Consider the following 14,179-nt stretch of genomic DNA (forward strand, 5'->3'; position numbering starts at 1 on the left):
CTAGAAAAAAATTCTCATCAACACACACCTCCATCTCTGATTTAGAATGATGTGATCTCCCCTTTTCATAACTCCATATTAGACAGATGTGTGCAGCAGCTCAGAGGCTTTAATAAATCAGATCAAAGGAGGAACTCAGTAGCTGTTCACCAGGGGTCCGTTTCACGAAGCAGGTTTAGTGAAAACTCTGAGTTTGTTAACCCTGAAATGAGGGAAACTCTGAGTTTTCCGTTTCACAAAGGGAGGTAACTCAAACCAGAGACAGAGGGGTAACTCTAGCCTGTTTCACAAAGAGGGGTAACTTAAACTCTCGGTCAGTTACCGTAGTAACAGACTCTCTGACTCTAACCTGGTCGGGACCAGGTTTTTCTCAGTAAACCTCGAGTTTCTCTCAGTCTCCGCCCTCTTTCAGTCACACACGCCATTTCATTTCCTCATTCATTCAGTCAGCTGGCGAGTTTTGGCGAAGTCTAGTTCTGCCGTGTGTCAAAATGACGTCCTTTTATGAACAATCCAGTGGATGAAGGAGCAGCATTACTGCACAGAGAATTAAATATTCGTCGGGAGATTGTTATCAGACCGCGCATAGGTGTTTTGGCATTTCCGGACAGTTATCTTTTTGAACGGTACCGTTTCACCTCACAATCCATAACCTACATCCACAACCTAATCCGTCCTTACATTTACAACATTACCAACCGCAGTCATGCTCTCACATCCCAGCAGATATTGTGTGTTGTGCTGCGGTTCTTTGCAAATGGGAGTTTTTTATATAATGTCGGAGATGCAGAGCACTTCAGTAAAGCAACTGTATGCAGGATGGTCAGAAAAGTGTGTCTGGCCCTGAAACGACTTTTACCATCTTTGTGGTTTTCCCTGGACATAAACCTGTCAGAGCCATCAAGGAGGAGTTCCACAGGATTGCAGGTGAATGATGTAGAGATCTGTTAAATTAATTTTAAATCATATCCAGTTAATGACATTGTGCTGCAACCTCAGACTGTGATTAGTAAATTTAAGTTCTTTTAGGATTTCTCAGTGTGATTGGCTGCATTGATGGCACACACATCCCCATCACAGCTCCCAAATATAATGAAGCTGATTATGTGAATAGGAAGTCTATTTACAGCATTAATGTGCAGGTAGGTTAGAGGTAGATTGACTACGGTTTCAAAATGTTAAAGACTGCATCATAGTTCAACATCTGTCATTCTCTGCACTGTCAAGATCATATGTGATGCTGCACACATCATTTCCAATGTGGAGGCCAAGTGGTCTGGGTCTGTTCATGACTGGAGGATTTATCATGAGTCTAACCTGAGCAACAGACTGCAACGTGGTAAACAGCCTAAAGATTTTAACAATATAATTCACTTGTCTCCCTCCTTTAATATACTCTAATGTATCCACTATACATTACAGGAGAGTTTGATGGTCTTCTGCTGGGTGACAGGGGTTACCATGCCAACCTAGTCTGATGACCCCATACCCTGACCCTGAACCAGGCCCCCAACAGAACTTCAACCGGGCTCACTGCAAGACGAGAGCCCGGGTGGAGATGACCATAGGCCTGCTGAAAGCCTGTTTCCAGTGTCTACGTCACCTCAGGGTGACTCCTGAGAGGCCTGTGATATTATTGTGGCATGTGTTGTTCTTCATAATATTGCCACTATTAGAGGAGAGCAACACTCTGCCCTACAAACTGAAGACCCAGATGATGACTCCATCCACCTGCCAGCTATCCAGGACAGCAGAGCAGTCAGAGACACCATATGCAATAATCACTTTAGAGTTTAAGTCTCCATCATCACCACCACAGCAGTGAAATAAACACATGACATACATTTCATTTGGTCTTCTTTATTTCCTACAAATAAAAGAGCTAGTTTAGTTAATGTTCCAGTAGTTAACATAATTCACCTGTGACCTGCATCCACCTCTAACTTGTGCTCCAGTATTTCAATTTCCAGATCTGCCTTCTTAATCTGGTGGTCCAAGTACTGCATTTCTTTATCTGTTTTTTGTATTTTTCTCAGCAAGTCGATTTTGTATATTTGTTTTACTGGTAACTGGGAATACATAAAGGACATTAAATTATACAGTTGCACATGAATTCCATGGACTGAACCTCTGGTGTTTACTGAACATCCATCTCACTGTGTCAATCTGTGCAGTGGAAGTTGAGGGACCATCCTGCTGCTGTCCAGCCATGCTCTGTTAAAAAGGATGAGAATGTGCAATACTTCAGTGTAGGCTAAATGTCACACTCTATATTCCACCAGAATGTTCAGAAATGTGAATGGGAAGAGAACTATCACTAACATACCTCTGTATGCCTTTCTGGATCCCCCTCTGTAAAGGCAGCAGACAGTTTCATCCTCTTCATCCTACATGAGTGATATGTTTCAGTGGACTTAAACTACCATTTGGCAAAATCTTTGGAGTATTGCCTACTTACAGTTACAAGGTCTGTTGTGGTGTGAAGGGGCTCCACCAGGCAGATAGTACCATCAGAATCTGTTGGGCCAAAAGAAAAAAAGACCCAAAAGAGAAATAAATATTTGTATGAATATGCTTGAAAACATTCCATATATACATATACATGGGCTACACACACAGAGACATTACATTTTATAAAAGCACTTGTGTCTTGGGATGTGGTCTCAGAGGATGAGCTCCCTCCAGGGATTCCCTCAGCCACTGGCCTTCCCAAATTCTGGCTTAGGACCAGCTCCTCTGCTTCCGTTAGAGGTGGTGGTGCTGGGCCACCTCCCTTTTTACAGGCATCTCCTTTCTTTCTGTTGGCTGAGTAGAAGTCTGTGTTAGTTTAAATAGGCTTAATTGTTTAACAGAACATGATATGGATGCAGACATTTAGGCTATGTGCGGGGTAAAACCACTGCACAGACACACAGCCACCTAATATTTAGGCTACTTTACAATGTAAAACATGATCAAAATGAGGTAGCTCCATGAGATTATGCCGACTTCTTACCTGTTTGAACAATGTTCTTATATTTCATCTTCAGCTGCTGCCACGTGCGCTTCACCCCCGCGGGATTGCACCTAAATGAATGAACGTAATAGTCTTCCCCTGTAATATTATTGTGATTTAAACTTACACATTGACCTGCACAGCAAAATCACAAGTGTTAATTTAACTCGCATAGTGTTAAAATCAACACTTTTTCTGAGTTTATATAATTCTCACGGATTTTGAGTTAAAGTTACACTTTGGAAAGTGTTAATATTTTAACTCTTGAATAGTGTTAAATATCTGAGACTGTGAGTGTTGTTTAATGACACATGAAAGTGTACTTTTAACACTAAAATGTGTTATTTCCTTTCACTAGGAGTGTTAATTTTTAACATTCATTGTGTTGTCTTATTACACATGAAAGTGTATTTTTAAGTGTTTATCACCATAACACTATCATGCTGTAAATCTCTTTACCACCTGTGCTTACAGAAGTTTAAAAGTGTTGACCCACAAGTCACTTTACAGTGATCAAGTGCAATTAATCATTACAACAAATGTATCTTTTTTTTTTTTTTTTTTTTTTTTTAATTCAGGACAAAAAAAACCCAACTTCCTAGCATCATGGGAGTTGGGCACAACTTAACTCTATGTGCACATTTACAAAGAAAATAATGGTACAATATAGAGGCTCTCATCTCCACCATAAGCACTTTGGAAGTCAAAAGGCTTATATATTTCAAGACTGTCTGCTTTAATAACATCTTTCTCATCACTTTCATATACTTGGTAAGCATGAAAATGCTCACTGAAATTATCAACCACAACCTTGTTCACCAGGAAGTGGATAACATTGTTGACAACAAGTATCTTTTTTATTAATTAAAATTAGCTTGAAATGACTCTAAGTTTGCTGCATCACCACTTTGACAAGAACCCGTCTCATGAGCACTAATTAGATGTTTTTTGAAACCTGAATATGTTGAAAACTGACGCCTACAACGATCTTGTGAACAAACCAACTTAAGCCTGGTGCTAGGATAGAAACTGTGATCAGTTCTTAGATGAGTTATCAAGGACTGGCAGAGAACATGCACAGCTTGACAAATGAAGCACAAACATTTTTTCAGTGTTTTAGTTGATGAGTTTTTTTTCACGTAACTCACGAACTCTTGGTGACTCTTCTGTTGTGGTAACATCAATGTTATAGATTGTTGTCTGCACAAAAGTGTAGAGCTGGACCAGAGACTCATCATAAGATAGGTTGAACACGTAGTGGGATTTAAATAGTTCATCAAAAGCACCCAACGAGTTGGCAGCTTGGCAGGGGATGAGCTGTTTGTCCACGACGATGTAGAAAGTGTCAATCCTGTTCTGGGTTCGGCCAGCAGCAAGGATATATGGTTGTTTACCCTCTCTTCCTCGCAGGTGTTCATCGATGCTGCAGCATGACTACAAACAGAATAATGACAGTAATAACATGAACATCTTAAACTAGCAAGTTTTCAGCTGCTCATGGCATACTTGGGTCTGTAGGACACCAGAAAAGCTGAGTTGCTAAACAGGCCATGACAAACTGTCTATTTGTCCCCAAGAAGTACTTGCTGTTGAGGAATTGTTTTAAAGTAGACAACCTGAAGACTTTCAGATTAGTCCTCTCTCTTTTTGCAAACATACATCTCTGGGTGAAGAACATGCCTTTGCAAGTTGTTTCTAATTGAGTTAATTTAAACTGGCTTGTTGGATTTTAACAGATGAGACATACATACCTTGTGAAAGTGAACCATTTTGTCCACTGCATTACTGCAAGTTATCTTGGCCCTCTTCTGTCCAGCTGTGGGTGGCAAGAGATGGAGAAGGAGCAGTAGAGAAGCCATGTCGCTGTCCCAGTCTATCAGGAGGAAAATAGAGCAAAACACATCATTAGTATCTACTTAGAATGCACAAAGTAAATAGCACTAGCTGTTTGGAATATAAACCAAGCATGTCATGTAGCTTACTTGTGTCATCGTTTTCTGTGAGTTTCTCAGCAGCTTTCAGAAGTCGGCACAGCTCAGTTGACAGAGTCAAGTGTTTGGCCTCTTTGATAACTTTGGGCCTGAATGCTGTGTCCCACTTCTCAAGCATCTTGGAGGCTGTTTCAGCTCCAAACAGCAGCAGGAAGTCTTGATTCAGCTGTTGATCATACACACATGCAAATACATCAAGTCAATGGTCAGTGTACTGTTCACTGCTTACATCCAACCAAACAAAACAATGGAGTTTTTAAAAAAAAGAAATGTACAACTCACCAGTCCTTTCACATCTAAAAATCGTGGGAATGTTTTAAAGACATCTGTGGTTCTCTGTGGATCATGCACTAGGTCCTGGCGATGTTGCAAGGTCATCTTCATCTTCTGAAACACACTTGCTTCATCAGGAGAGTGAACAAGAAATGAAATACCTTCCCTGCAGGCATCTCCATCAAGCTGCTCAGGCAGTGTGGCTTTTTTGTAATCCACTGGATAGCATTATTAATCATGAAAATTGCCATGTCATTTTTTATTCAGTAACTGACAACTTGTCTAAGTAATATGACCCAACCCTGTCCATTGGTGTGTAAGTTTCAAGAGATTTTTATAATGAAACCTACCTTCATGTGAAATGCTGTCACGTACTGTCAGGCATAAGTCCGGATTGGCCTCTATCAGTTCAAGAAAGATGTCTTCCTCCACTGCTGTGTTGGTTTCATCAAAAACGTCAAGTTCAGTGTCATCAGGAAGCCCAAACTTGTTTTTGACTACAGGAAGATAAACATGAAAACAGATAAAGATACACAAAGCATGTCTCTCTTGAGGAACAAATTCAGTGGCAAAGTTGGATACTGGAGCTTGGTTATAATGGTGATATTGCTTTGTAATTCACATTTTTTAGAAGGCGAGGATGATTTCTTTCTCTTCATTTATTATATTATTTTTATTGGACTCTGGAATGGTAATAGAAATGTCAGCATAATAATATTAATTAAATATTTACTTTTGGTGCCTCCTCTCACTGTATTTTGAATGTCAAAATAAACCAAAAACCCCTGCAGCAAGAGCCATGCTCTCTACTGGCGAAAGGTTAGAAGTTAAGTGCCACAACTAAGATAATTACAATTATCATATTGCTGTTGTTATCATCATTATCATTAAACATCATGATATTACTAACATTCCAGTAAACTATGCACAACACAGAAAAAAAAAATCCTGAAATAGTGATGCTACATAAATCATTGTGCTTCCATTTGTTATTAAGATAGCTACATATTTTGTTAAGATGCCTACTCACGTTCATTGATGAAATCCAAAAAGGTGAAACCTGACTGTAATCTGATGTACTTTTTGGTACTCTGGTATTTCACCTTCAGCAACATGATGACATCTTGAAACTGCACCTTGAAGAAAAGAAATCTAGCCATTTAGCTTTCACAGGTGCAAGAAGTTAAGCGAACTTCAAATCAAGCCAAATGGTCAAGAAAAAAAAAGTAAAATGTCCTCCAAACAAAATTATAATACAACAATAAAAAGTAAAATTTCCCCAATGACCTGCAGTATGACAAAACAGTTATGAAAATCTTCGTGCTCAATATAACATTTAGCTTCAAAACTACTCAACCATCCATGCTTAGAAGCCTACCAGAGGCTATATGCAGAGTTTAGTGACCTGCTGATGACAGCTGACACTTAACCACAGCATTTCTAATGTCCCAGCGTTTGCGGCTAATGCTGGTCTACAAAAACTTGTGGTGGGCTCCAGACTTTAATCCACCCGCCACCGTTTCACTTGTCCAGTGACAGGCGCGCGTGTTTAACTGACACCAGTTTACTGTCACACCCACGTACACACTATTTTAGATATCAGTTCATCCATTTTTTAACTTGTGTAACCCCGTAACCCCCAAACTGCTAACTAACCCCTAACCTACACCGTATTACGCCGCCACTCCCCTCCCCCACCACAGACAGTAGCTGTCATTTTGTGAGGAAAAACTGGCCACCGTTTGCTCTAAAAAATGTTATTTAACCCACCATTGGGCATTTAAATTTCATTGAAATATACTATACTTACTTTAGCTGTTCATTTGATATTCTACCGGAGAAAAATGTGCCTATTAAATGACTATAGTTTACCGCTTGTTAGCTAGTAGTAGCATGTTAGCTAGCAGTAACATGTTACGCACATTAACATACTAGTATCAAACTGCTTCAATGACACATTTCAACCGCTTCACACGCCACTAGACGTTAACACGACTTTGTATACGGATTAACAGCCTGTCCAGGTAAATATATTTGTCTCTTACCTTTTTCAAACAGACGTACCCACCGCCTTCTTCTCCTCTGTCGGCAATGGCCGAAATGCGCGATTTGAAATAGGGCGTGGCTTATTAACTCCACCAAGAGTATATTTAACTCCGCCAGCGGTGTTTGCGTTCAACTCGCTTAATTAGCACCGCCCCCAGAGCGATTTCATCACTGCAAGTGTTAAAACAACACCCAAATCAACACCCATTAACTCAAAATATTTTACACTGGAAAATTAACACTACAGATTTTGCTGTGTGGGCAGCAATGTTCTCCCACGGCGTCTCCCTCTCTTTTGCAGCTGCAGGTGTTGCACTTCTTTCTAAAAACGTGTTCAAACTCGCTATATAAGCGCATTAATATTTCCAATTCAAGCGGTGTAGTCCTCCGCTTCCCCGTTGCCATGGTGACTCGTCGACTCGGCACTCCATTGATACCGGCTTTTCAGAGTTGTGGTGCACGCGCTTAACTCCGGGTGAAACTACTCCGAGTTGATTTAACCAACTCAAATCAGCCGTTGTGAAACCGAAAACTCAGAGTTTTCTATCTCAGAGTAGATCAACTCAGAGTTCAGGGTTAAACTCAGAGTTTGTTGAACCTGCTTCGTGTAACGGACCCCAGGACAACAATCAGAAATCAACCCATAAACAAACCCGTGATGCCCCCATAATACCTACATAATCATATGAATCAGAAAGAATTCAACGTGCTGCTGTTTCAGGAAGAGTCTCGAATTGATTCAGTTTAAATTCAACACAGATTCTGTTTGATTTTTTTTTACTGAACAGAAATTGAGTGCTGTCCAACCTGAGGAGTCACAGGATTAATGTAAGAAAGGAAATACAAATCTCCATCCATCCATCCATCCATCCATCTTCTACCGCTGGTCCGGGTCGGGTCGCGGGGGCAGCAGCTTTAGGAGGGAAGCCCAGACCTCCCTCTCCCCGGCCACATCATCTAGCTCCTCCCGGGGGACCCCAAGGCGTTCCCAGGCCAGCTGGGAGACATAGTCTCTCCAGCGTGTCCTGGGTCTTCCCCGGGGCCTCCTCCCAGTGGGACGTGCCCTAAACAGGGAGGCGTCCGGGGGCCATCCTAATTAGATGCCCGAGCCACCTCATCTGGCTCCTCTCTACGCGGAGGAGCAGCGGCTCTACTCTGAGATCCTCCCGGATGGCCGAGCTTCTCACCCTATCTCTAAGGGAGAGCCCAGCCACCCTGCGGAGGAAACTCATTTCAGCCGCCTGTACCCGCGATCTTGTTCTTTCGGTCACTACCCAAAGCTCGTGACCATAGGTGAGGGTAGGAACGTAGATCGACCGGTAAATTGAAATACAAATCTGTTTCATAAAATATTACAGACTTTCCCCCTTTTCTTACTGCCTTTACCTGGAAATACTACAGTTATATTCCTGATATATCAGGATTTTTAACAGGAAATTAATAAACTTCAACCCTGAAATACTGTAACTTTATTCTAATAATTCCTAGTCACACAATTACATTAAATATGGCTATTATCTGTAACTATTATGACCTTTATTTGCAAAATATAATTTCAACATATCACAACTTTACTTGTAATATACTGGGAATCAATGTTATATTTTTCTCAAAGTATTAGTTTTTTGGAAAATATGACACATTTTTGATGAAATTCCAAATTTTTTGCTTGCAAAAATTTCAATTTCAATTTCTTTTTTCTGTAAATAATAAGCCTTTTCTCAAAATCTAAAATTGAACAAATATTATAACCATATCTCTAAGTATTAGAACTTTTATTTTTTAATTTTTCATGTAATATGTTGACTTAATCATAATTATTGTTATTTTTTGTACATTTTTGCTTGTGACACAATGAAAAAATTATTTTCCCTCCAAAGTATTCAATTACAAAAGTTTTTTTCTTGAAATATTACCGTTTCTTTTCCAAATATGATATGCAGTAATATATCCTCAAACCTCAAAATATTAGCATTTTAAAAAGACAACATTTTCATGTAATAATCTCCACATAATCTTATTATTTACTGTTTTTATTTTTTCCTTCAAATAATATTATTAATGATTAATAATAATGTTTTAAAAATCTGTTAACATTTTTGCTAATGACAAAGTGCAACTTTGAATTTTTTTTGGGACAAAATCCTCGACTATGAGACTTTTTTTCTGGAACTTTTAGAGCTTTTCTCAAAATATAATATGGAATAATATTAGAACCCATAAATAGGCTACTAATTCCAACAGTTCTTCAAAGTATTTGCCACGATTTTTGCATTAAAAATATTCTAAGCTTTGTCGCACAATATCATGTCTTTTGTTTGAAATATTATGTTTCTTGTAACATAACGATCTAAACATTATTATTTAATACTTTTATTGCTTCTTACCTCAAAAATATTATTAGTTTCAATGTAGCCTACAATATTTTGATTGTGACATAATGCAACTTTTTTCTTCTTTTTTAAAATCCTCTTTTAAGGAAAATATTTATACTTTACATTAACTGACTAATCAGTGAGATAACCGATTAGGTGACAAAGTTTTGGTTAACTACTAGACAAAGGAAAGAGGAAATATTGTAGCATTTTTTTTTCTCAGAATAGCAGGAATATTATTTTACAGCTTATAATGTGTGTGTAGCATTGACTTGTTTCCATATTATGTTAATAATCGGTGTGTATATATATATATATATATATATATATATATATATATATATATATATATATATATATATATATATATACACTGATTTTGAAAAATTTTATATATATATGTGTGTGTGTGTGTGTGTGTGTGTGTATAATTTTTCAAAAAACAGACTTTGCTACTAAGCGTGGTCGATGTCTTAGCCAGTTTACCTTTTTCAATTTCATGTTGTGCTGCATTGTACAATGACATACAGTTTGTCGAGACAATATGAACTGAATATCTAAACAAATTGGCAAAAATGTTATAGTTTAGACTCGTCAACTAATCGGTAAGATAGTCAGTTAGGTGGCAAATTTTTGTTTAACTATGAGACTTTTTCCCTGAAAATATTGCAGCTTTTTTTCCTCAAAATAGTAGGTATACTATTTTGTAGTTTAAAAAGCATGTCATGTTGTTAAAACAATTTCCAAAAATCTACATTTTTATCAGAGCCAGAAACTGTAAAATCTGAAAAAAATGGTGGATTTTCAAATTTCCCACTTTCTCTAAATATATCAGATGTGACATGCTGTTCCACTGAAAAAAATAACCAAACATTTGCTTAAAATCATCCTCAAAAACATCATATATATAAAATAGATATTGCTATTAAGTGTGGTCAATGTGAGGTAGTCGATTTGGAGACAAAATTCTGGTTAACTACTAGACTTTTTTCTCTGGAAATAATGCAGCTTTTTTTCTCAACATAGTAGATATATTATTGCACAGTTTGTAACGTGTTATAGTGACTTGTTTCTATATTATATTAACAATATATTTGTGTGTGTGTGCCACATTATACAGTGACATACAGTTTGTTAACCACAAAATGCATTTAAATTACTATATGAAGTGGTCAGTTATAAAGGGAGAGGAAATGCATAGTTCACATCAACAGATTAATCAGTGAGATAGTTGATTTGAAGACAAAATTTTTTGATTAACTACTGGACTTTTTCTGGAAATGCAGCATTTTTCCTCAAATTGTATTGGCCTGTTTCCGTTCAAAAGCTTGGGGTCACTTAGAAATGTCTATATTTTTTAAAGAAACATAGTTTTTCCCCCAATGAAGATAACATTAAATGAATCAGAAATCCAGTCTAGGCATTGTTAATGTGGAAAATGACTGTTCTAGCTGGAAACGGCTGATTTTTAATGGAATATCTACATAGGCGTACAGAGGCCCATTTCCAGCAATGTACATACTAAAATTACTATATGAAGTGGTCTTTATTAAGGAGGAGAAAATGCATTGTTTACATTAATGACTAATCAGTCAGATAGTTGATTAGGTGACAAATTTTTTGGTTAACTACTGGATTTTCTCTGGAAATATTGCATTTTTTTTCTCAAAATAGTAATATTATTTTTCCAGTGTTTAAGTATTTAAATAAGGTAATTTGATAAAGGGAATAATTTATAATTTAGACCAATCGACTAATTGGTACAACGGTCGATTAGTCGTTAATTCTCGGATCCACCTTAAAAACTGGCTGATCCTGGCTGGTCCCTCCCTCCAGCACGCGCTCGCCTCCCTCTCTCTCGGGTGCCCAGCTCGCGCAGAAGAGACGTTGATCCGGCTGTTGGTTCTTTTCTACGGTTCACAGTACCGGAGCCCCTCCGCCCACCGCCCCGCTACCGACATACCGCCAGCTACAGCTCGTAAACCGGTCCGCTCTTTTTCCCAGAGTCGGTCCTTCCGGAGGACACAGACACAGTGAGTTTTTCCTCCTTCCAGCGGACTGATTTCGGGACTCAGTTCGGGTCCGGTTCGTTTTTCGGGGGCTGCCGTTACTGGACCGCAGCCTGTTTGAGTGTCACCAGAGTGAGAGAAACTGCTTCAACCGTCGGACAAAGCTTGTTTTTCTCCTCCCCACCCGGTTTGTCAGTCATTTTTCCACCACTGCAGTTGTCAACTTGGAGCCCTGCTGGGCAATGGACGAACCCCTCTGAGGTGAGGACGCTGCCCGCCGTTACCGACACCGACACAGGACGTGATTTGGACAACGAACCGCCGAGTGGAGGTAACGTCTTTTCCTTTCGCTCAGTTTAAAAAAAAAAAAAAAAAAAAAACTTCCTTCGCTTTCCCTCAATTCACGTGTGGCTAAAAAGACGACAAACACCGCAGACGGTCGTCTGACCGTTAAAGTGACATTTTAACGTGTTTTTGGGGCTCCGTCGTGTCCCCGGTTGTCTGCACCGCTCAGCATCCGGGTAACGGTCAGAACTGCGGTTTCTTTAGCTTGACACCCACTTATTAGCAACAGATTTGAGATTTTCCACAGGTCCACAGGTGTTAACGAGCAACTATCCCGTTTCGGGACGTTAAAACATCGAATTTGTTGTATTTTCCGCTTTAAAAAATCACGTTTAGTATCTGAACACCCCAGAGGCTCATTTTTTTTTCTTTTACCGGATTCTGCTTGTCTAACGTCCCGACAGTTAGCTCGGTTACAGCCCCGGTACGTGCCTTTCTGTGGTCTGCAGTCAGCGCCGTCAGCCCTTGTCTGAGTACCGACAACTTAACGTTTCTTTTCGATAAACTGAATCCCTCCTAAAAACAGTTGCACCGTAACACACTTTGTCGAATAGCATCCATTTTGGTAAAACTTTTTTTAGCTAGTTTCTGTCCGCATCTGTTGCTAAAGTTGGCATTTCGTTGAGATGGGGTGTTTTCCGTGTTGTGGAGGTATGCCGAACAGGAGAGTCGCTGTCAGAGATTGCGCAAAGCCCCTTAATATGTGCAAAATCTGAAGTGTTCATTGCTGGAGGAGGAAATGTGGTTTAAATAGCCGGATTGTGAATGGCGCTCCGGCGGCGGATCTCCCCGGGCGACACAACGGCACGTATCGGCCGTTGCTGTGGCCGTGAGGCAGGAATCTGTCTGGAAACAGTTTGCTCACTGTCTGTTTTGTTTTCCGACTAACATTTTCCTTCCTAACCCAAAGCAAAGAACCGTGTTTCCATCGGTAAAACACTCTGCAACTAGATAAAAACGGGTCTTTTTCTTTCTGCCTCCTCGGAACACTGGTTGCTGCGGTTGCTGGTATTAATTGCGTGTATTTTGCGGTGTCACCTCACTCTGTTGTCATGAATGCGGCTCCTGCAGGATGAGCCCGTTCAGCTTGTTGGAGTGGTTTCCCTACATTTACACAGGACCTGTGCTTTTGTCGGGTTGCAGGGCGGAAGGAGCCGTTACCGTTTTTCTTTTTTTGCCCCGTTTTGTTTAGTTGGTTCTGGTGGAGAACCGTCCTTACGTCATCTAGCTAAGATGGGCGGATGAGCAGTAGCGGCTCTGCTTCATTTTCCTCCTCTCCTCTCGTTTCATCCATCTCCTCCTCCTCGTCCTCATCCTCCTCCCCTCTCCGACTGGGTGTGTCCTGCCTTATTGCGTTAGGAAGGAGGGGGATCCCGCATCTTGGCTCATGGTGACTCCTCCTCAGCTTGTGACCTCCAAACGAGGGCATTGCTCCTTCTGCTTTCTGCTGCTGCTAATTCATCAAACGGGGAAGCTCTTTTGCTTCTTTGCAATGAAAAGTTATTAAAACATGTCGAATTTGAGGTGATTCTGAAGGAGGTGGTGGAACAATGACTCCACTGTTTGCTGCATCCAAATGGGAATATGGCCAGTTGTGATAAGATGTTTGTTCTTTGCTGTCATTTTCTACTAAATGTTGTGTATCTGTGTATTTATAATATGAATTTCAGGGAGGACGCAGATAATTAGCAATGCACTGATGTGATGTACACTTATAAAAAAATATTAATGCAACAGTTTGCCTTAATCCTATTGAGTTATGTGCAACCAACAAACTACACTGCCATAGGGGATTTAGCTTTTCCTCTTCAACTGAAGGCTCTTACTTATTGATTGGTACTTTTTTAAATTGACAAAACAAGTTGCCGGTTAAATTTTCTGTGGTAGTTTTACGCTTTTTCATGTTTTTTTTTCATTTGTTGCATCGGAACTGGCTGCACAGTGACGTGGCGGGTTCTTTCAGCATGGAGTTTGCATGTTCTCCCTGGGCATGCATCGGTTTTTTCTGGGTACTCTGGCCTCCTCCCACAACTCAAAAATATGCTGAGGTTAATTGATTATTCTAAATTGTCCGCAAATGTGAAAGCGAGTTTGATTGTTTGTCTGTATATGTAGCCCTGCAACAGACTGGTGACCTGTCCAGAG

General features: G+C 39.8%; 2 protein-coding genes across 6 annotated transcripts in view; one reads left to right on the forward strand and one right to left on the reverse strand.

The window, feature by feature from the left end:
- Nucleotides 1-1,826: 1,826 nt before the first annotated feature.
- LOC118471082 (uncharacterized) lies at nucleotides 1,827-5,461 on the reverse strand. Its single transcript, XM_035953449.2, has 7 exons — nucleotides 5,269-5,461; nucleotides 4,978-5,152; nucleotides 4,747-4,868; nucleotides 2,629-4,429; nucleotides 2,459-2,517; nucleotides 2,327-2,387; nucleotides 1,827-2,214 (listed from the first exon to the last, which is right to left on the reverse strand). Exons 1-4 carry the CDS (start codon nucleotides 5,368-5,370, stop codon nucleotides 4,112-4,114), a joined length of 717 nt encoding a protein of 238 aa, XP_035809342.2. The 5' UTR covers nucleotides 5,371-5,461; the 3' UTR covers nucleotides 1,827-2,214; nucleotides 2,327-2,387; nucleotides 2,459-2,517; nucleotides 2,629-4,111.
- Nucleotides 5,462-11,539: 6,078 nt separating this feature from the next.
- Nucleotides 11,540-14,179, forward strand: part of LOC111575996 (plasma membrane calcium-transporting ATPase 1-like) — a 153,092-nt gene continuing 150,452 nt past the window's right edge. For 4 of the 5 annotated variants that reach the window (XM_035953448.2, XM_023281468.3, XM_055010767.1 and 1 more), the window contains exon 1: nucleotides 11,540-12,020. The gene's annotated coding sequence lies outside the window, so the exon portion shown is untranslated. The remainder of the gene's footprint in view (nucleotides 12,021-14,179) is intronic. The other variant, XM_023281467.3, reaches the window with a different exon arrangement.

This window comes from Amphiprion ocellaris, chromosome 5 (genome assembly GCF_022539595.1).
Source record: "Amphiprion ocellaris isolate individual 3 ecotype Okinawa chromosome 5, ASM2253959v1, whole genome shotgun sequence".
Classification (NCBI taxonomy): domain Eukaryota; kingdom Metazoa; phylum Chordata; class Actinopteri; family Pomacentridae; genus Amphiprion; species Amphiprion ocellaris.